The sequence below is a fragment of the Nicotiana tabacum genome, chromosome 7, assembly GCF_000715075.1.
Source record: "Nicotiana tabacum cultivar K326 chromosome 7, ASM71507v2, whole genome shotgun sequence".
Taxonomy (NCBI): domain Eukaryota; kingdom Viridiplantae; phylum Streptophyta; class Magnoliopsida; order Solanales; family Solanaceae; genus Nicotiana; species Nicotiana tabacum.
Genome location: NC_134086.1, coordinates 20,443,473 through 20,467,896, shown reverse-complemented (window position 1 = coordinate 20,467,896; position 24,424 = coordinate 20,443,473). Strand labels below are relative to the sequence as shown.

The window sequence follows — 24,424 nt, the reverse complement described above, 5'->3', positions numbered from 1 at the left end:
TGGGTCGTCCGATGAACCAAGATGAGCTATTCAGGGAGACTCATATTGTGAAGAAGAAGAAAGAGACGGATCAAGAAAGGTGGATCGAGGTACGTGCCTCGACTGTACATGTAAGTTTTCACTTTTCATTAAGTATTTTCATTTACTTTTATATAAATTTTGAAATACTAATTCAATTTACTTTTTCTTATAGGATCGCTTCAGAGTTGAAGCTGAGGAATTCATACGCAGCCAGCCACCTAATGAGTCGGGCGCGCCATTCCAACTTTCGGCCGAGGATGTTGAAAGACTATGGACGCGGGCTGCAGGCGGTCCAAAATGGGGGAAGGTATACGACCTTCCTACTAAGACATTCCATCGCTATAGGTGTGGAATGCAAGGAATAGGGACTTCCTCGCAAGCCGAGCAACTTGATGGGGAGAGCTTCTCCGCTATGCGGGAGACTGTGACAAAGCTCACATCCGAGCTAGAAGCGTCCAAGGAAAGAGAAAAGCTTAGAGATGCTCAGTGTATTGACGTGGTCGCTCAGTGCCAGAGCATGCAAGAGCAGATCAAAAATCTCCTAGCTGGATCTTTTTCGATTCCCCGGTCTCCGCCATCATCGCCAGAGGTTGCCCGTCCCCGTGCTCGTTCGTCCCGTCCTCAAAGTGGTCGTTCCTCCCGTCCTCCCCGTGATCATTCTTCCCGTCATCGACAAGTAGACCCTTCTCAATACCGTGATAATGATGAAACTTCATCAGACGGTGATGATAATGATGTACCAAACAATGAATGAATTTTAGACAATTTGAACTAGACAAATACAATTTGTTTTCCATTGGGTTATAATAAGAGTTAACTTAGTTTGGTAGTTCTATTGAAATTTACACTTTCTTGGTTTTAATGTAGCTTTTAATGTTGTTTTTGTGTTGTTGTTGTTGTTGTTGTTGGGTTGTTGTTTGGTATTGTTATTGGAATTGTTGTTTGAATTGTTGTTGTTGTTGCTTGTTAGGGTTTGGTATGACTGGCAGGTGGTGTAGCTGCCAAAACAGGCAGTTTCTCCCAAAATAATACACAAAAAAACGACCAAAGTTGGTCTCTATTTGGTCGCTTTTCATGTTAAAAAAAAAAAATTCTGGAGAATAGCGACCAACGTTGGCCGCTATTTACCCAGATTTCTACAAAAAGCGACCAAACTTGGTCGCTATTTCATTAAAAAAATAAAATTTCTGGTGATATAGTGACCAAAGTTGGTCGCTAATATTTAAAAAATAAATTAAATTCATGTATTTAGGGACCAAAGTTGGTCGCTAGTTTAATAAAATAAATAAATAATTGAATAAAAAAGCGACCAACATTGGTCTCTAGTTTTCAAATTTTAAAATATAATATTTGGATTAGAGACCAAAGTTGGTCGCTTTTTAATGATTAATAATAAATAAATAAATAACGTATTTTATATTTAGAGACCAACTTTGGTCGCTAAATTTATATTATTAAATTAATAAAGCGACCAAAGTTGGTCTCTATAGTCAATATCCGAAAACATTGGTCCATTTAGCTTAAAGACCAAAGTTGGTCGCTAATTAGTGACCAACTTTGGTCCCTAAATAAAAGGGACCATCAATATAGCTACCAGGCCCTTTTGGTCGTTTTTTGGTCGCTTTTTAGCCCAATAGCGACCAACTCTGGTTGCTTCTTGCGGTCGCTTTTTTCCGAATTTGAAGAAGAGAGTAACAGAAAGAAATAGAGGAGGAAGAGACGGAGCATAGAGAGAAACAGACGAGGGATATAGAGAGAACAGAGGGGAAGCTTCTAACAATTTCAGCTTGCCCTATCTATGCTAACGCTTAGTTCCTTTTAACTGATTCCTTATTGCACTTCTTGGGCCTAGATCCCAAATTAACCTTTTTGAAGGTCTTCTGTCCCTATGGCTTCTTCTCGGCTCAATAGTTCTTCTAAGCCCAATAGCTTGATTCATAACAATACTCCCGCCCTCAATAAGAACCTTGTCCTCAAGGTTCGAGTATAGCTTTATCAATGAGGAAAGGGCATTGATATGAGGTAAATAACAAATGATCACCAGTGGTAAATAACAAATGATGCTAATAAGCACATCAATCCAACTAGCATCATCAAGGCCGTCGACAATATCCAAAACAAGTCCACTTAGCATCTTGGATCGAGTTAATAACACAAAATCATATGTATAACCATCACCACTACTCTGTAAAGAAATGAAAACACTGACAGCAATATTCTCCCTACATATAGAACCATAGGTGTTCGGAAGCAGAACATGGGGTCCTGGATCATAAGGATAAAGGTCAAATATAGTGTACAAGCTCTAATTGTTTTGTCCTGGATATAAGGATCCTGGATCAAATTGTTTTGTCCCGCACAAGCTCTAAGCAAGTCACCTATGGTGGTCTCATAGTATACATATACGCATACTGGACTGCAAGTTGTAGGCACCCCATATAAGGTCACCGCACCAGGTTTAAGCTCCATCCAACACATTGCTACTTGCACAATGCCTTGGACGATACCATTTGCAAGCCCCTGTCGTGTGTCCCTTACCCAAAATCTATACCATAATTTTGATGCTACATAAAGCAGCATTTCAGCTGCTACCTCATGAGATAAAAGAATCACTAGAGTAGTTGCCTATCTCTTATAGTCACGAGCCACAAAAATGAAGTTTGCTGCTAGAGCAACTGATACTAAGCTAATGTCCCCAATCACTGGCTCGATTTTAAATTCAAGTTGCATATCAATTGAAGAAAAACCAACCCGGCTAATTACACCAACTATTTGCAGAGCATTGTCAACATTAAATGGCTTCTTCAGCACCATTTTGTGAAATGAATTAGTCACCAAATAGAATGGTCTAGTCATGCAAAAAACAACCAAGCAATGCTTTAAATTATTTAGTAGGCTGTCACTATCAAGCTCGAAAAAAGTTGTGTGTACTCTACTTCTCTATTCTTCAGTATCATCATATAAATTTAATGCACTACTAGGATGATGCAAAGGTAAAATATCAGCAGGCCAAGTATCAAAATGTATTTCACTTGTTAGAAGGCTAGCACACTGTTTAATGTTGCGCACATTATTTGTTGTTACATTTTTGCGGGCATCAACTGTATTTCTCAACTTAAGCAAATATGTACCAGGATCGAACGGGAAGTCTATGATGGGAATGTGGCATGGAACCTCAAATAATATATTTGTATATCCAAGTAGGGTTGTGCAGTGTACAAAAATACCAGTCTCATTCTGCCTTAGTGCTAAATCACCCTTAACTGCCAAAATTGGTTGAAACATCTCATTGAACACCTAGGTGATGGAATTTACTGAATCTTCAAAATTCATGTCAATCTTTTTTGCTGTTATTTCAGCAAACATCTTGCAGGCATAGTTCCGCGAATATTCTTATTTAACATTTTTAGTTTCAAGTGAAGTATTTGAATTCCTAGTGCAACCAAATGAAACCACTAAGGAAGGAAAATGCAGCGAGTTTGAAGAATTACCAAACGGATTTACTGGCTCATGAAGTACCTCAGGCTTGTCCACGGGACTAGAGAGATCTTTATCCAAATTAAAATCCATCTCTGCTCCTGAGAACTCCTCTGATTCGCACTTATCATCCAAATATACTGGAGCTTCAGGGATCGTCTTGGAAGAGGCAGACAACTTGTTCTCTATGTTGTCGAGCAGGTTGAGCATACGAGTGTTATTATCCATCATCGCCATCATCAGTCCCTAAATGGCGTCGAGGTGATAATTGATAATAGTAGAAGAGTAGAGACCCATAGAGTCCAAATCAATGAAAGCACCAATGTAAAGAACCCAATATCCAAAACCAACGATTGATATATTAATACTTGAGAACAAAGAAATTACACTAAGAAGAAGAGAGTAACAGAAAGAAATAGAGGAGGAAGAGACGGAGCATAGAGAGAAACAGACGAGGGAGATAGAGAGAACAGAGGGGAAGTTTCTCACAATTTCAGCTTGCCCTATCTATGCTAACGCTTAGTCCCTTTTAACTGATTTCTTATTGCACTTCTTGGGCCTAGATCCCAAATTAACCTTTTTGATGGTCTTCTGCCTCTGTGGCTTCTTCTCGGCCCAATAGTTCTTCTAAGCCCAATAGCTTGATTCATAACAATACTCCCGCCCTCAATAAGAACCTTGTCCTCAAGGTTCGAGTATAGCTTTATCAATGAGAAAAGAGCATTGACATGAGGTAAATAACAAATGATCACCAGTGGTAAATAACAAATGATGTTAATAAGCACATCAATCCAACTAGCATCATCAAGGCAGTCGACAATATCCAAAACAAGTCCACTTAGCATCTTGTATCGAGTTAATAACACAAAATCATATGTATAACCATCACCACTACTCTGTAAAGAAATCAAAATACTGACAGCAATATTCTCCCTACATATAGGACCATAGGTGTTCGGAAGCAGAACATGGGGTCCTGGATCATAAGGATAAAGGTCAAATATAGTGTCCTCTTCATAGCTACCAAACATCAAATTGTTTTGTCCCGCACAAGCTCTAAGCAAGTCACCAATGGTGGTCTCATAGTATACATATACGCATACTGGACTGCAAGTTGTAGGCACCCCATATAAGGTCACCGCACTAGGTTCAAGCTCTATCCAACACATTGCTATTTGCACAATGCCTTGGACGATACCATTTGCAAGCCCCTGTCATGTGTCCCTTACCCAAAATCTATACCATAATTTTGATGCTGCATAAAGCAGCATTTCAGCTGCTACCTCATGAGATAAAAGAATCACTAGAGTAGTTGCCTATCTCTTATAGTCACGAGCCACAAAAATGAAGTTTGCTGCTAGAGCAACTGATACTAAGCTAATGTCCCCAATCACTGGCTCGATTTTAAATTCAAGTTGCATATCAATTGAAGAAAAACCAACCCGGCTAATTACACCAACTATTTGCAGAGCATTGTCAACATTAAATGGCTTCTTCAGCACCATTTTGTGAAATGAATTAGTCACCACATAGAATGGTCTAGTCAAGCAAGAAACAACCAAGCAATGCTTTAAATTATTTAGTAGGCTGTCACTATCAAGCTCGAAGAAAGTTGTGTGTACTCTACTTCTCTGTTCTTCAGTATCATCATATAAATTTAATGCACTACTAGGATGATGCAAAGGTAAAATATCAGCAGGCCAAGTATCAAAATGTATTTCACTTGTTAGAAGGCTAGCACACTGTTTAATGTTGCGCACATTATTTGTTATTATATTTTTGCGGGCATCAACTGTATTTCTCAACTTAAGCAAATATGTACCAGGATCGAACGGGAAGTCTATGATGAGAATGTGGCATGGAACCTCAAATAATATATTTGTATATCCAAGTAGGGTTGTGCAGTGTACAAAAATACTAGTCTCATTCTGCCTTAGTGCTAAATCATCCTTAACTTCCAAAATTAGTTGAAACATCTCATTGAACACCTGGGTGATGGAATTTACTGAATCTTCAACATTCATGTCAATCTTTTTTGCTGTTATTTCAGCAAACACCTTGCAGGCATAGTTCCGCGAATATTCTTCCTTAACATTTTTAGTTTCAAGTGAAGTATTTGAAGTCCTAGTGCAACCAAATGAAACCACTAAGGAAGGAAAATGCAACGAGTTTGAAGAATTACCAAACGGATTTACTGGCTCATGAAGTACCTCAGGCTTGTCCACGGGACTAGAGAGATCTTTATCCAAATTAAAATCCATCTCTGCTCCTAAGAACTCCTCTGATTCGCACTTATCGTCCAAACATACTGGAGCTTCAGGGATCGTCTTGGAAGAGGCAGACAACTTGTTCTCTATGTTGTCGAGCAGGTTGAGCATACGAGTGTTATTATCCATCATCGCCATCATCAGTCCCTGAATGGCGTCGAGGTGATAATTGATAATAGTAGAAGAGTAGAGAGCCATGAAGTCCAAATCAATGAAAGCACCAATGTAATGAACCCAATATCCAAAACCACGATAGATATATCTATGTTAATGCTTAGTCCCTTTTAACTGATTCCTTATTGCACTTCTTGCATCTAGATCCCAAATTAACCTTTTTGAAGGTCTTCTATCCCTATGGCTTCTTCTCGGCCCAATAGTTCTTCTAAGTCCAATAGCTTGATTCATAACAAAGGATTACTCAACAAACTAGTGAATTTTTACCCACTCTCGTAATTTACCACTTCTGCTATTTTGTTTTGCAAAGCTACAAATTAAATTTACTCTTTAAAAGCCAGTTGTATTATTCAAAGTCAAATTTAGCAGAAGGATGAAACAGAAAAATCCCTTTGATCGAGACGAATTTTTTTTTTCTTGGGGGGGGGGGGAGCGTGGGATGGGGGGTTGAGGCTATTGCATGATTCATGCAACTATTCTGAATTTGTCTTAGGTCAAAATATAATTGATGCAATTATAAGCTAGTGGGAGTTATGTCGTGATACTTTGCAGGCGTAATCCAATCATTAACGTAAAAAAGTTAAAATAGAATGAACTGTAGCATAAAATAAAATTCAATGTATGGCATCTTAATAGAAACATATCATATATGGTGTGAAAGTTCACTCTGGTGAACGAGAATTGAAAATGAAAATATGTAGGCCTTCCACCTTACTTTTTGTTGCTAATTGAAGATTATATTATATGGTGTGAAAAGGCGCTTAAATGGGGGGAAGAAAATAAGAGCAGCAAATATACGTATGATTTTGGACTTTGAAGAATAAAATGTGGGCAATTAATTTGAAACGTCATGAAGCCGAGGAAAATTAGTAGTACTATTTTTATGTACTGATTACCACTAAAAAAATGAAAACTAATATCATATAAGAGTATTTTTTCCATTGTAATAACACAAATTCGAATACAATGACATGTATCACTGTCGAATTAATTTGAGCATTGTCGAAGCCAGAATTTTTAATAAGGGAATTCAAAATACTAAAAAATAAACACACAAGCAAGTCATGGGGATTCAACATTACTATTTATGCATAAAAAGTAATTTTAACTTTATATATACAATATAATTTATTTGTAAAGTGTTTTAGATGAATCCCTTCCGCCACCCTAACTCCGCCCTGCATTTGAGACTTCTCTACCTCGTTGTTTTATTATCTGCGAAGAATTATTAATATTGTGAATTAATTAATTTTCATATAAGTCTATGTAAATAATGTGTTACTAAATACAATAATCAAGTGCATGAAATGTGTTTGGCACAAGATAACAACTTCTTAAATGTAATCTAAGATATAACATGATATTTCCCTTGTTTTGGATCATAGTATCAGAAACTACCTGTAATAAATGAACATATACTTCCAAAATTAAAAGATAAGGTTTTAATGTGAACACGAGACCATTAGCGTAAACTCGACCCAAATCCCAATATCTATTTATCAGATTAATTAAATAAGTTAATCCTTAATCACACATTCACACTCAATCTTTGCAAAATTACTGTTTTCCCCTTAAATTAAGCCCATCCTTCGCCGTTAATCCATTCTCCCATTTGCATACGGAATCTGAAGCAATAATTGACAAATATTTTTATATTTTATTTGATCTTTGGAAGTGAGCAAGGATTAAGGGTGAAGGAAATAATAGGAGATAAGATCACTAGGTTCAATTTTTACAACTAATAAGTGGTTGACATATAAATAGTCGACTTTATATATTTTGCTAAATTTTATATTAAAAATGAACATTTTCATGTCGCCGAATAACAAGCTGACTTTTTACATCCAAATTCGTTGTAGATTTTTAATTATTTAGAAAAACAAGATATTCTTTTTATATCAGAAAGAGCTTGAACAATGATCTTCCACACCTGAGATATTAATTAGTTGTGTAAGTTTATAAGTTTAGTAACTCCATCTATCTCAATTTATGTATTACTATTGTTCAAATATAGAGAGTCAACTTTTTAATTTTGATCATGGATTGAGACATAGACTTTTTAAAAAATTTAAAATAAAATTTATATATTTAAAAAAGTAATAATAAATTATAATAATTAATAATTTAAAGTATTAAAAGGCATATAAAAATTACGTTAAATGCAAAACTCGTTTAATTCTTGAAATCCAAAAATTACAAATTAGGACGTAAGGATATTAAGTGGGCCAGCTGGTGGGTGGGGACTCTATTATTGTGAAAATACTAAGTCTCAAGTCAACGGGTGCGAGTTAATACAAGTAGCTGGTTGATTACAAGAATTTCTCTAGTCTGTCCTTTTCCAAAGTAGGACTTTTCATGTTACTTTCAATTATTAAAAGTAGGCTTTTTTTAATATTTTTTTTTTATTTTACATTTGTCATGTGACAGTTGTATATTTGCCTTTTAAGTCAACTCTAATAGTCTATTATTCCATTTGGTCAAGCTGTAAAAATCAGCTTATTTTGAAATGTGTTTTTTTTTCAAAAGTGTTTTTCTCAAAAGTATTTTTGGTGAGAAACAGTTTGTGTTTGACTAATTAGTTTCAAAAGCACTTCTAAGCGGCAATTAGTGTTTGGTCAAGCTTTAAAAAACTGCTTCTAAATGTATTTTCTCAAAAATGCTTCTCAAAAAAGTGCTTTTGAAGAGAAACTACTTTTTTCTACTTCTTCAAAAATGCTTCTGCTTCTCCTCAAAAGCATTTTTTTCCCTTCCAAAAGCTTGGCCAAACACCTCAATTTTTGGTTAAAAGTACTTTTGATAAAAAAAAAAAAAAAAAAAAATTGGCCAAAAAGAAGCTTGGCAAACAAGCTATATTACTACTGATAATAAAATTTTGAAAAACCTTTATATGGCTCTCATTTGAATTGCGTCCGTTATTCTTAAAAGCTTGTTCACATTTATCAATTAAAACTATATATATAGTTTACGAACAAAAATTCGAGAAAGAAACAAAAAAGAAAAGTATTCGAATGTTTTTCTCTATGGTCGTGTGTTTCTAATTTTGGTATGGATTTTATTATCCATTTAATAATGTTTGACTTTTTAACTTCAACTATTTTTCGAATGTTTTATTATATGTTTATTAATCGATGATCGCAGCAACACAGGTTCCACTATCCTCTTCTTCTTCCTTTCTTGGTGGGTATTAGACTTTAATTGTATATATTTACCGTCATACATTGAATTTCCAGTTGTGATAAGCAGTAAATTTTGAATAACTTCTAGAGTTACATTAGTAGATGATCAATTTATGTCCTAAATAAAATTCACCAAAATTTGAATTCAAAAAAAAAAAATCAAAATGATGCATGCAACTTTTTACAACAACGACGACCCAATAAAATCTCACAAGTGAGGCCTGGGGAAGATAATGTGTATGCAAATCTTACCATTACCCCGATGGGGCAGAGAGACTGTTTCTGATAGACCCTCGGTGCAAAAGACGGAAAAAAAACATAAGAGACAATATATCAGTACCGTCAATGGAAACCATAAAAATAATAACATCATCATAAAAACCAGAAAATGAATGTCATGCAATAAGAATGACCAGTAATTAAGGTCCGGTGCTATGAAAAACAGAAGGATAGTGTGAATACAACATTAACCACTACACGTCTAAGATCAACCCTATCAAGCTAGCCTCACCCTCGGTTCGACGTAGAAAAAGGCTCGACTATCTCCTATACTACAACCCTAATGCCCGACCCCCACACCTTCCTATCAAGGGTCGTGTCGTCAGAAATCTGCAGCCATGCCATGTCCTGTTTCATCACCTCTCCGGAATACTTCTTAGGCCATCTACCTCTTCCACTACTAGAAATACATACTTTTCCCACGGAAGAATCGGTGGGAAATCTATGTGAAATTTCAATATTCCCACGACATTCCCAGAGGAGACACTCAGTGGGAATTTGGCTGGTAGGAAAATAATTTCCCAGGACATTCGTGGGTAATTCCCAGGGAGATTCCCACTGAGGGTTTCACGAGAACTTGGTGGGGTCACATAGTGTATTTTCCCATAAACGTCGTGGGAAATGTAAGATAATATAATATTTTAATTTTTAGGTTTCCCACCGAATCTGTGGGATTTATTAAAAATAATTTAAATATTTGTTTATTTTACACATCAACTCAAATAATTTGTGAAGAAAACCTGTAAATACATAGCACCAACCCATATAAAAACATATCTGAAAAATAGACCAAACTAATAAGAATAAACCAACCCAATATTGTCTTTTAACAAATTTATTATTTCTAATACGAAACAAATAAAGAGTTAGGTTTTATTAGACTATACATGCACAAGAAAACGACAATACTTTTTTACTATTTTTTCATTAATTCAAAATTTAATATTATACTAATTGGAAATAACATAATAAAGCATACAAGCTAACAACAAAAAATTGCACCATAATCATAAAATCAAGAACTATACTATTGTAAAATAATATCTCATTACAATCTCCTTAAATTAAAACACATAAATAAAATAAAATTTATCCAACACAAAGTCCAATTGAAATACATGAATATTGATTTTAACAAAAGAATAAAGTATGTTGCTTCCCCAAATGCTAGTGCTAATAACTTCACTCTTGAATATATTTCCATCTTTATGTACCTTAAAAAAAGAAAAAAAATTGTAATTTTAGTACTTATTTTTTTATCAAATGAATTAGAAAACATATATTTTAAATGTTAATAATAAATTAAATATTAATAAAACAATAAATAGAGAAATAAGTAGTGATTGAGATACTTACTCCAATTCTTCTTTGGCTACAACCACAAGAATTCAGACCAAGAGATATAATGAGTAATTAACCTCTCAAAAATCAAAGACGAGTAGATAAGAAATTTCATACCAGTACAGGAAAATTAAAAATAAATAGGAACATACTAATACATACACGTCATATAGCACCGGGAGAAATCCAAATTTGTAATGTTCTAAATACATATTGAAAGTAAAGTAGATTATATACCTTGTCTTAAGATGTCTGCCATCGTAGATTTGATCTTCTATGGTATTAAATCAACAAATTATTTTTTGGAGAAGACACATACACACACGGAGAGAGAGAGAGAGAGAGATGAAAATATAGAAGATTTTACTTGGGCAGGGGTTTGATTGGGGGTATGAAGTGCATATAATAAGATATGAGGAGGGAAATAGGGGAAAACTAAATATAGGTGGCAATAAAAAGAGGGATTTCGAAAAAAAAGAGGGAATCTTGCCGCTACTTTTTCGTGAAACTTTGAGAAAATAGAAACTTAGCCATGTTTCCAGCAACTTTATAGCCCCACCATGTGCTATGAATAATAATACTCTTTCCCAATACTTTCATGGGAAATATCTGTGGGAAATATTTTTCATAAAGTACAAAAGTTTAAAATTCAAAAATATTCGGCCATACGGGAATCTGTAGGAATATTTTATTTTATTTTTAAATTTTTCCACTGTTTTCCCTCAGAAATAATTTTTTGTTTTATATAATTATTTTTTTAATAATTTTTCCCACCGAATCAGAGGGAACTAAATTATGCACATTTTTGCGCAAAAATGTTCCCACGGATAGTCAATGGGAAACGTTATTGTTTATTCTTGAAAAAGAAATTTCACTTTTCCCATTGAATTTCGGTGGGAATTGCCACTAACAATTTATCCGTGGAAAATTTCTATGGGAAAATGTTGTGTTTCTAGTAGTGTTCTCGTACCCGCCAAATCCAACTGCTCACACTTCCTTACCGGAGCATCAGGGCTTCTCCTCCGCACGTGCCAGAACTATTTGAGCCTCGCTTCCCGCATCTTGTCATCCATAGGGTCCACACCCACCTTCTCTCGAATATCTTCAATCTTAATCTTATCCATCCTAGTGTGCCCGCACATCCACCTCAACATCCTCATTTCTGCTGTTTTCATCTTCCATCTATGAGAGTTCTTAGCCGGCCAACACTCTGCCCAATACAACATGGCCGATCTAGCCATTGTTCTATAAAACTTACCTTTGAGTATCGGTAGCACTTTCTTATCACATATAACTCCAGATGCTAGCCTCTATTTCATCCACCCCACTCCTATACAGTGTGTAACGTCCTTGTCGATCTCTCCGCTCCCCTGGATAACCGACCCAAGGTACTTGAAACTACTTCTCTTTGAGATGACCTGTGATCCAAGCTTCATATCCATGCCCACTTCCCTCGATTCGGCGCTGAACTTGCACTCCAGGTATTCTATCTTAGTCCTGCTCAACTTGAAATCCTTAGACTCAAAGGCTTGTCTCTATACCTCCAACCTCTCGTTAACACAGCCTGGCGTCTCATCAATCAGAATTATGTCTCACCATGTCACCTCCCATTGAATATGGTATATCAGTGCATCCATCGCCAGGACAAATAAGAACGGGCTAAGCATAGATCCTTGGTGTAACCTCATAACAACCGAAAAATGCTCCGAGTCGCCTCCCACAGTCCTAACCCGAGTCTTAGATCCATCATATATGTCCTTGATCACTCTAATGTAATCTACCGGCACACCTTTTGCCTCCAGGCATCTCCAGAGAACATCCCTAGGGACCTTGTCATACCTTTTCTCCAAGTTAATAAACACCATGTGCAGATCCTTCTTCCTATCCCTGTATTGTTCCACCAACCGCCTAATAAGGTGGATAGCTTCCGTAGTCGAACGACCCGGCATGAACCCAAACTGGTTATCGGATATAGACATCGTCTTCTCCACCCTCATTTCCATCACCCTCTCCCAAACTTTCATGGTATGACTTAGTAACTTAATACCCCTGTAGTAACTGGATGCATGAAACATTTTGTATATCATAAATGCCAACACAGATATTATAGAAGTTTTACTGAGGAATAGTTAGACCGTAATAATGTAAGTTCTATAGTTATTTTGTAAGTGAAAAAAATAAAATAATAGTAAGAGTTTAATTAAGAAAGCAGTATCTAATTAAAATTAAATATATTTAACAATCTTGAATAAGAAACTTAAATAATAGTAAGGATTTAATTAGATAAAACAATATTTAATGTAAACTTAAATATATTTTACAATCTTGAATAAGAAAGCAGAAAGAAGAAAGTCACAAACTTCTAAAACATGTAAAACATAAGTTAGAAGAAGGATGATGTTCTTAATTCGAAATGTTACTAATTTCATGTACATCAACTTCCCAACTACGTAACCCCTAATTATTTTCTTTGCCTATATGATGGATTCAAGTTGCCCCACCCCCCACCCCCCCTTTCAATTTTGGAAAAAGGGAAAAATGCATTAAACTAATTTCATGTATTCAATCTTCCTCTCTGCCAAGAGAAAAATAAGGCACAATTTGTGCAGTTGTATAAGTTATTAATTACGACAATAAGATTGGTTTTGTTTCTTGTTTAATGTATTACTTAGAGGAGTTGTTAAGATTGCTAGGTTAGCACTTAGCCATATTTAATTTGGACTCAGTTTATTTAGTTCAGTTCAATATATTCCTTTGTTTGTTTAGAATGGAAAGGAACGGGAATATGACTAAATAAAGGAATATATTGAACTGAACTAAATAAATAAAGTCCAAATTTAATATCAATACTTCGAAGTTTGTTAAACTTATTTTTGGGTAATTGTCATAAGTACGTGTCACAATCCCTCTTTTTGTTAGGTTGTTTAGTTACCTAAGTAATAGATTCAACTACTCCAAAAGATGTTGAATATTCAAAAGGTGACAAAGCAAAAAATTATAAGTGTAATCGATTTGGTAGTTATTACATTAGGTATCACGCGTACGTATGAATCGTCGAAAAGTTTAAAAAGGTAAGAGAAAGAAATTAAAATCCCAGCTTTATTAATTGTCATGAGAAGTGTTTGAACAAAAAGCTTGAGACTCTTTTGCCAACTTCAATTATAGATAATAAAGAAGGGTAAATTTTAGCCAAGCATAATCAACTTCAGATCTAAAAGTATATAGCGAGAAAATAATGAAAGGTAGGAACATCCCAGATTTATTGATGTCATAATCTTATCCCCGATGATAAGAAAAAAATAAGTTTACATTCTAAACAAAAAGAAATTGTAAGAGAAAGAGTAGAGAGGAAAAGTCCAGCCCCCTTTTCCCGAGAATTCCCCCTCTATATATAGTTCTTGGAACTTTATTCAATGTTCTTTGACCAACGTGCTCTCACGTGACGGTCCTTTTCGTTGTTATTCGAATATCGTTCTGACTTGACATACGCTGTCGATGATTTGACTCTGAGGTTGGTCATGGTGCTCTTCGCTATTTCGCCACCTGGGCGAGATCCCAGCTTGGTCGACCACTATGGTCAGATTTTGACTTATACAGTTAGTCCCTCCGTCTGTCGAGGTCGTCCCTTGGCGGGCTCGACGGGCGGATTCTGTTGATTCGAAGGCTAGTAGAAATCTAACTGTTCACGCCTTGAACGAGGTTTTCAAATCGAGGCGATGGCGCAACGCTTCAATGATGCCTTTGGATCAACGCATCCGTTCGGAGTCGAACCGTTGTGCTGATTCAAAACGTCATTTGTAGTTACTGTCATTATGACACACATTTCCTGTGGATTGAACCGTTTCTTATGCCCTATCAGTTTTGATTGGCAACTTTTGGGCTTCCCGCTTGGGGCATTTATGTTCCTATAAATAAGGGGAAACACCATTCTATTGGCACACTTCTTCGATTTATCAAAAGAATTTTGGGAGTGTTCATCTTCTCCGATACTTCAGATTTTCGATTCACTCTCCTGTTAGTCAGAAATTGACATCACCGTCTTCCCTCTTACTTCCCTTTGTTCATTCGTTCTGTTCAAGTGGGATAAATGGATGGTACTTCTTCCCGCGCTGAAAATCTTGCCGTAGTTCTGGCGCCGGAAAATGATGCTCTTCCTCCTGGAGGAGTAGAAGTGGTGGAGGATGAAGGGGTTCCAACAGCAGCCGAAATATTGCCCCGTCCGGGGAAGGCGTGGACCGATTTCAACAGCCCTGTCGGAGAGGAACCAGAGCATGTTTCCTCTATTATGGATGAAGCTGCGATTGCGGAACTCAAGACCATGTGGGGGATTCCGCACCACGTTGAGATGTTGCCGGCGGTAGGAGATGATATTATACATTTAGACCGCCCAGGATATTGTGCTTTCTACACATATACTTTTATTGTCGGGTATATGCTTCCTCTCCCTTCCTTGGTGGTAGATTTCTGTCGTTTCTACGAGGTATGTCCGGCTCAACTTTTGTCGTATTTATATAAACTGTTCCTCATGCTGCTCAAGTTCGCGGATCTTGCCGGTCGGAAGATCACTCTGGGGCATATGCTTAATATTTTTTCCCCTCAACTTATACGAGGCACGATGATCCACATACGCCATCGAGAGACGAAGAGTCTGGTGGTGAAGATAGACGATAGAGCCAATCGTCGTTTCTACAAAAAATATTTTTATGTGCGGACCGAGCACCTTGTGGCGGACTCTACAGGGTTCCATGAGGGGTGGAACTTCACACGTAAGTTTGTCTTCTGTCGGAATGATGGTCAACCACTTTTCTTTGAGCAGTATTAAATCGTTTTCTTTTTTTGCAGCCGCGAGACTACCCCCTCCGCCCATTGACGATATCTACGAATGGGTGAATGACTTTCTTCCTCATACGATGGGAGTTCGCGAATGGGCATCCTTCTATGAGAAATATGGACGTAAGCCCCTTACTGGTAAGTAGACTTCCCGCATCTTCTGTTTCTCACCTTACAATTTGACCTCGTTGCTTATACGACCGTTATCATTATCAGGGAGAGTGCGAAGGGTGAGGGCACCTCCGCTTGCATTCCGTCAACTGATGTCTTCTGCTCGGTCTGCACCAAGTTCTCCTGCCCTACCTACAGCGAGGGCTACTCAAGTTGAACCTACGACCGGAGTCGTGTGCATGGAAACTGTTCCCCAATCTGGGACCCCGGCTCCTACTGCCCACTCAACGGGTGAATCTTCCCGTGCTGAGGACAGGGAAGGGTCATTGAAGAGACGACGAGTGGAGTCTGAAATGGCTCCCCCAACCAAGCTATATTCAGAGGGCGACCTTTTCTTGACGGCGTCTGAAATGGGTGATGATACTAACCCGGCTGTAGAGGTGAACATGGCAATTGTGACCAACCCGGCGGCAGAGGCTTCGACTACTGTAATTGATCAACAGACCACCGCGACTGGGAGTCGGGATCCCGAGGCCGTTATTACTACTTTGGGCGGGCCTTCATCTTCTGGACCGAGTCGTGCTTCTTCTTCGACCGTAGATAGGGAAAAATGTGTCATGGTCGACGACTACGAGTCGGACTCCGATCATGATCCTAATGATTTTAGGATATTCGAGTAAGGCCTTACTCGTACGGTGGTAATGGCGGAAGGTTCGTCCCGTATACTTGAGATTCCGTCGGAGATTAACCTCCTGGGGGACGTGGTGGACTTGGTACAGAGTGTGAGTATCTTCAGGCGAAGGTGCGATCATTGTAGTCCGAGTTGGATCATAATTCCATCAGAGTCGAAGCTTTGAGTGCAGAATGGATGGGTATTAACTGAGCTGGAGAGGAAGGTCTCCAAGTTGGAGAATGCCGAGAGAGCCAAGCATCGGCTTTAGTGAGGACGACGGCTTTAGAGGACACTATCCGTGTCCTTCAATCCGAGCAGGAGTCCGAGAGGGCGACGGCTACACTCAGGGAGGCGAGGCTCGAAGAGAGTATTGGCGACATTGACCGGGAAGCTTCAACTTTGGGAGATCGGGTCGTTGTTCTTGAGGTTGAAAAGGCACAATTGTTAGCCCAAGTTGAATCTGCCTCCGCCGCTGTTCCTCGCCATTTGCACGAGCTCTGGGTCCATGTCGAATCCTAACGGGACATATACAAGAGTTTGTGGGAAGTGGACAATGTTTCTGAGGCCACTTATGAAGGAGCTTGGGTGAAGTCACGAGAGGCTCGTGTTAACTGTGGTTACGATCCTGCGACACCGGAGGCTTGCGAGGATGTTGATGCTGAGGAGGAGTTTCCTGGAGATGGCGACGAGGAGGACGACAGTGATGGCACCGAGTAAAAAAGTTGTTATATTTGTTATTTTCTTTTCTTGTTTGTCATTGTTTTTTTTGTATTTTCTGTACTGGATCGGTTTTAACCGTATGTAATCTGCGGCCATTTGTGCAACTGTTTAAATAAAAGGGGTTTTCATCATTGTACATCCTTTCTATTTCTCCCCCTTTTGCTTTGTATTTCTCCCCATTTTGGTTTGTATTTCTCCCCCTTTTGTTTTACGTATCTTTGGCATAAACTTTCGGATTTCTATATGGTGAACTCCTAATTTTTCAGGGAAACCAATTTTAACCAGACTGAGTAGGACTTCATTGTGTGAGTCTGAACAGAGTCTCATTTGATTCGCCTATTTGGGGGAGATCGACTAGTGACTTATTGCTTTAGGCAGATTCACCCTTGACTCAAACAAGGTTATATAATGGATTCATTGTTTTGGACGAAGTTAGTCCTGACTTGAGTCATTCGAGTGGGATCAAACTGTCGTTGATTCGGGCGAAGTTGCTTTTTTGTATATATTGGAGCGAGGTCAAACTTGGAGTTTGTAGCGAAATTAATTTTTTAGTAAGTAGAAGAAAAAATGTACGACAACGACCGATAGCTGCAAAGGCGTTATTGATTTCGAGCGAGGTCGAACTTTTCCTTTTCATTTGGCGATGGCCTTTGGCCGTAGGGGCGTTATTTCGAGCTGGTCGAAATGTTAACCCGTTGCAATTCAAGCGAGCTCGAATTTTTTATTTTTGCAATGGCCCTTGGCCGTAGGGGTATTATTTCGAGTTGGTCGAAATGTTAACCCGTTGCAATTTGAGCGAGGTCGAACTCTTCTTTTTGGCGACGGTCCTTGGCCGTAGGGGTGTTATTTCGAGCTGACGCCGATATGCTAACCCAATGTGATTCGAACGAGGTCGAACTCTTCTTTTTGTCTATGGCCCTTGGCCATAGGCTTGTTATTTCGAGCTGATGCCGATATGCTAACCCAATGTGATTCGAACGATGTCGAACTATTCTTTTTGGTGATGGCCCTTGGCCCTAGGGGTGTTATTTTGATTTGACGTCGAAATGTTAACCCAATATGATTCAAAGGAGGTCAAACTCTTCTTTCTGGCGATGGCCCTTGGCCGTAGGGGTGTTATTTCGAGCTGACGTCGAAATGTTAACCCAATGTGATTCGAATGAGGTCGAACTCTTCTCTCCAGCAATGGCCCTTGGCCGTATGGATGTTATTTTGATCTAACATCAAAATGTTAACCCGTTGCAATTCGAACGAGGTCGAGCTCTTATTTCTGGCGATGGCCCTTGGCCGTAGGGGTGTTATTTCGAGCTGAAGTCAAAATGTTAACACAATGTGATTCGAACGAGGTCGAACTCTACTTTCTGGCAATGGCCCTTGGCCGTAGGGGTGTTATTTCGAGCTGACGTCGAAATGTTTAACCAATGTGATTCGAATGAGGTCGAACTCTTCTTTCTGGCGATGGCCCTTGGCCGTAGGGGTGTTATTTCGAGCTGACGTCGAAATGTTAAGCCAATGTGATTCGAACGAGGTCGAACTCTTCTTTTTGGCGATGGCCCTTGGCCATAGGGGTGTTATTTCGAGCTGACGTCGAAATGTTAACCCAATGTGATTCGAACGAGGTCGAACTCTTCTTTTTGGTGACGGCCCTTGGTCGTAGGGGTGTTATTTCGAGCTGACGTTGAAATGTTAACCCAATGTGAGTCCCAGTTTTTTGGAGAGTTTCGGGTGTCCTTTGGGGGAGTTCTAGTTTTTTCTTAACCTCTGTATTTCCTGGGTGAGTCCCAGTTCTTAATTTTTGTATTCCTTGAGTGAGTCCCAGTTTGCTTAATTTTGTTTGCATTGGAGAGTGTGATGTCGGAGAGTATATACGTTGCTAATTTTCTAACGTTCGTTTTATACATATATTGGAATTTCCTTCTCTAGTCCCTTCATCGTTCGGCCTGGAGAGCTCGTCGGTAGGCGGGGCGATGAATTATCCCTTGAACTTTGTGACATCTCCCTTATCGCCTCGTTCAAAACCTCCCCGAGTAAACCTAATTGGGACAACACCTGGGTGAGGGAAAGGGAGTACGACTTAAAGGACGTCATTTTCCAAAAGTTGAAGTGTCTGAGATGGGCGATATTCCAGTTATTTTGTAGTAATTCTCCTTCCACTCTCTAGTTGGAGTGCTCTTTTGCTCGCTTGCCCATGCGGCGCTTGTGTTCCTGTTTAAGCAAACAACAGAAGGTAAACTAAGATGAGATTTTCCTTACCTCGATCCAATGAGTCGATGAACGAGGGTAGCCTTATAGCGTTGCTCGCTCTACCTGGCGTTTAAGTGGTTTATGGAATGGTGGTTTTTAGATTTGGCGGCTGTATTAAGCTCTCCTTTATTTTTTTTAAAGTGCCCTAGTTACGCGTGGGTTGGGTTCGCCTTAGCTTGTTCATGGATCATTCGGTGCGTGGGGGGATGTCAGAGTAGGGCAGGATGTGCCCATTCTTTTATAGGATTGCGCAGCATGTGCCGCCTCCTCTTGTGGGCTTTGCGTGGATATTGGTTATAACTTATGCTTTTATATAGCATCATGATCTAAATTAGCATGTGAGGTTTACTTACCACTCTTTCTGGTGGGTGATTATGTTTCACCGGTTTTGGATCTGAAGGAGACCAGGAAATTTGGTTAGGAAATCCCCACAGACGGCGTCAAATTGTTTGAACAAAAAGTTTGAGACTCTTTTGCCAACTTCAATTATCGATAATAAAGAAGGTAAATCTTAGTCAAGCATAATCAACTTCAGATCTAAAAGTATATAACGAGAAAATAATGAAAGGTAGGAACATCCCAACTTTATTGATGTCATAATCTTATCCCCGATGATAAGAAAAAAATAAATTTACATTCTAAACAAAAAGAAATTGTAAGAAAAAGAGTAGAGAGGAAAAGATCAGCCCCTTTTTCCCGAGAATTCCCTCTATATATATAGTTCTTAGAACTTTATTCAGTGTTCTTTGACTAACGTGCTCTCATGTGACGGTCCTTTTCGTCCTTATTCGAGTACCGTTCTGACTTGACTCCGAGGTTGGTCGTGGTTCTCTTCGTTATTTCACCATCTGGGCGAGATCCCAGCTTGGTCGACCACTATGGTCAGATTTTGACCTATACAAGAAGTGTATGTATCACTAAATCTCCTTTTACTTGTTGGTTGTTTCCTCTTTTTTTTGGGTTTCCCAATCAGTGTCCGGTACTCTCATTGGAGCCCGAGTAAATCCGCCGTGTAGGGGCCCATTTGGGAGGAAATATTCCCTATCAAGGATTTTTCATACTCAGGGTTCGAACTCGAGACCTCTGTTTAAGGGAAGAACAGTCTCATCCATTGCACCACATCCTTTGGCGGTACTTTTTGGTTGTTTTGACACATGAGTACTAGATTCAACTGCTCATAGAAGATGTTCAAAAATTAAAAAGGTCACACAAAACAAAAACTATATGTACAAATCAGATTGTATAGTTGAAGTTACCGGTTACGTTTATTAGAACCGCTTTTGTCAACACTTTATATTTGTGTTAAGAAATCTACTTAATATGCATAAATTAAATAATTTATCTAAAATTAATAAGCAAAAAATATTGTGGATTCCTAACTCATAGATTTAAAATCCTAGATCCCATATAACGTATCACGAGTATAAATTGTCAAAAGTTTAAAAGATACAAGGTGAAATCATCCTAAAAATAGTTTGGAAAATTATAAGATACATTGTTGAAGATAGGAGTAGTCACATACCAATCACGTGAGTGTAGTTAAGTCGATTAAGAGGGATTAGTTAGTTATAACTAATTATGGGATTGGTTAGTTTAGGTGATAAAAGGCTGTAGATTAAATGCAGTTGTAGAAGTGTGTATATGCATATATATATATATATATATATATATATATATATATATATATATATATATATATATATATATATATATATATAGTATCTACTCATTGTAATGCAGAGCTTCAATAATACAAGCCAATTTTCTCTCAAATAGAAAAAATCTCTCTAGAACCTTCTCTTCTATTTTCCGCCATTGTTGTCTTCACTGAAGCTCTTAGATCTTCATTATGGTATCAGAGCAGGGATGATATATCCGCGTTCATTGCAATTGTCATTCCTCATTTTCTCCGGCAAATTTCTGTCGTAGATCGATTGTGATTTTTGCAATCGATTAAGCTAGGGCACACCATATTTTTCTGCAGTTTGCGACTGAAAACTCTATTAATTGTGGAATTCAAAACTTAGTTACTTGAATTTGATAGACATGGTAGTTGGAGAAGAAGTTTCAGTTGGAACCAGCACAGGAACAACCGCAATAACCATCGATCATCATCACCCTCTGTTTTTACAGCCAAGTGGCACACCAGGTAGCTCCTTGATTTCAATTCAACTAACTGGAGCTGAGAACTATGTAGTATGGAGTAGATATATGAAAATAGGATTGATAGACAAGAGTAAATTAGGGTTTGTTGATAGACGATGCACTAAGGATAAGTTCGATCAGTCATTGTATGAACTTTGGGAGAAGTGTAATGCAATAGTTTTGTCTTGGATCATGAATGTTGTGAGCAAGGAATTGCTCATTGGTATTGTGTACAATCAAGTGAACATAAAGTTTGGACAGATTTGAAGGATAAATATGATAAAGTGGATGGATCTCGCATTTTTTTCTACATAAAGAAATTGCAACTTTGTCGCAAGGAACTTCTTCTGTGTCAGCCTATTTCTCACGGTTGACAGATTTATGGGAAGAATATGATGCCTTGATACCATGTCCTGGATGTGATTTTCCAGAATCTAAGAGCTATTCAGAGCACTTTGAATATAAGAGGTTGCTACAATTTTTGATGGGCCTAAATGAGACATATGCACAGCCTAGGAGTTAAATTTTGATGATGATCAAGGCGTATTCCATGGTTATTTCTCAGGAAAGTCAGAGAAATCTGGGAAAATCTACACATGCATTAGATATGGGGGACAATACAGCATTGTTCCTAACAAAGGAGGCATGACTAGAGGAAACACTTATAAGCCCAAAAGAAACAATCTATTTTGTGACTACTGTAACTATAAAGGTCACACAAGAGAAACATGTTACAAAATACATGGTTATCCAAATGATTTCAAAATGAGAAGGAAAACCAACAATTTTCCACAAAGATCAATGGTTAACACCACAACAGATAAAGGACAACAGTACATGGGAAAGGCAACAGCAAATGCAGTATCTCAAGAAGGGCAGCAGATATTGAATTCACCAGTTGGAAATCCAACACCTGCACTGCCTCAGCTAATCATGTTTACTAAGGAACAATATGATCAAATTTTAAAATTGCTCAACAAAGATACAAGTGACAATTCAAAGCATTTTGCAGGTACGACTAAGGTCACTACATTAGCTGACAAAACAAAGAGTGAAAACTGGATAGTAGATTCTGGTGCAACCAATCACATGGTTCACACCAGAGAATTGCTTGACAAGATTAATACTAATAGCCTAAAGTCTGGATCTAAGGTTCATTTACCTAATGGTACCTCACTAGATATTACTTGTACTGGAGAAATTAGGATTGGTGAATGTGGTATTATTAGGAATGTACTATCAATTCCAGATTTTAAATACAACATGTTGTCAGTCTCTAAGCTTACAAGGGACTTACATTGTTTTTTATCCGTCTATCCTGACTTCTGGATCATACAGGACCTTCACAATAGGAAAGTGAAGGGTATTGGTTAAGAGCTTGAAAGATTGTATAATCTGCAGTATCAGCAGGACAAAGCCAAGGCTACAACTGTGCAAACACATGATCATTCCAAAGTAGAAAAGGATCTAGGGGTCTGGCATGGGACACTTGGACATGCCCCTGATAAAGTGGTGAAATAAATCCCAAACATGAAGTTCAAGGTTAACAATGATAGTATAAGATATTTCACAATATGCCATCTAGCTAGACAAGGAAGATTGGCATTTCCAAAGAGTACAAGTAGATCAAATAAAACTTTTGAGCTGATTCATGTAGATGTATGGGGTCCATATAGAGTAGCAAGTCACAATGAATACAAATCCTTTCTTACTATAGTAGATGATTACACTAGAATGATATGAGTTTACTTGTTGAGACTTAAGAGTGATGTGATTGTATGCTTGAAACAGTTTTTTGCTTTAATAAAAACTCAATTTGGAGGAACAATCAGAATTTTGAGAAGTGATAATGGGACTGAATTTTTCAATTCTGAATGCAGCTGTTTGTTCAAATTGTATGGAATGATTCATCAAAGTTCCTGTGTCCATACCCCACAACAGAATGGGGTAGTGGAAAGGAAACATAAACATATACTGGAGGTGGCTAGGGCAATTAGACTGCAAGGTCATTTGCCTCTCAAGTTTTGGGGTGAATGTGTGCATGCAGCAGTTTATATCATTAATAGACTTCCCCTATCAGTGTTATCAAGGAAGTCCTCATTTGAGATTATGTATGGAAGAAAACCTTCCTTACAACATATGAGGATCATAAGATGTCTGTGCTTTGACAAAATTCTAGTAGGGGGAGATAAGTTTGGAGCAAGAGCCATTGGAGTTGTACATATGAGATATTCTTTATCTCAGAAAGGATATAGACTATATAATCTCTTGACTAACTCCTTTTTGTCAGCAGAGAGGTAAAGTTCATGGAGAACATATTTCCTTTCCAGCTTTTAAAGGAAGGAAAGTTGCAGGTTTTTCCCAATGGAGTCATAGAATCAATTACTAGCAATGACACAACATCACCCTCTCTTTCATCTACAGATGCAGATCCTCCACATGACGCATCAAGTCCTTCGTCTACAGATGCATTACAACATGAGCCAGTACCTGCTGCAGAATCATCATCTTTGCTGCCTTCACCAGTTCTTGAAGACATACAATAGCCACAACAGCTAGAAGGAATATTCTCAGAAGCAGTCCATCTTTCACACTCAGACAACCAGCCTAGAAAATCTAGCAGGACTGTAAAAGAACCTGCCTAGATACAGGACTATGTGTGCAATGGTTCATTGGCAAGCTCAACTTCACAGACATCTTGCAAGTATCCCATGCAAGATTTCCTGAGTCATGATGGGATTTCAGTCAAGTACAAAGCTTATCTTTCCAAGATAACTAGCTTAAAGGAACCTAGCAGCTATGAAGAAGCTGCATCAGATCCTAAATGGGTAGAAGCTATAACACAAGAGCTGAATGCCCTCAAAGAGAATGAGACCTGGTCCTTGGTAGATTTGCCAACAGAGAAAGTTCCCATTGGTTGCAAATGGGTATTCAAAATAAAATATAGAGCAGATGGTGAATTTAAA

The 24,424-nt window shown here is 38.1% G+C and overlaps 1 protein-coding gene across 1 annotated transcript; it reads left to right on the top strand.

The window, feature by feature from the left end:
* Positions 1–21,359: 21,359 nt before the first annotated feature.
* On the top strand, positions 21,360–24,004 carry LOC142162009 (uncharacterized). The gene is made up of 5 exons (XM_075218306.1): positions 21,360–21,681; positions 22,024–22,691; positions 22,860–22,970; positions 23,250–23,569; positions 23,752–24,004. Exons 1-5 carry the CDS (start codon positions 21,360–21,362, stop codon positions 24,002–24,004), a joined length of 1,674 nt encoding a protein of 557 aa, XP_075074407.1.
* Positions 24,005–24,424: the final 420 nt, after the last annotated feature.

Coding starts and splice junctions, on each gene's coding strand:
- LOC142162009 (XM_075218306.1), top strand. CDS start 21,360: ATGGTAGTTGGAGAAGAAGTTTCAGTTGGAACCAGCACAGGAACAACC. Junction 21,682..22,023: donor GAGCAAGGAATTGCTCATTG/GTATTGTGTACA, acceptor GTTATTTCTCAG/GAAAGTCAGAGAAATCTGGG. Junction 23,570..23,751: donor AAGTCCTCATTTGAGATTAT/GTATGGAAGAAA, acceptor TTTTGTCAGCAG/AGAGGTAAAGTTCATGGAGA.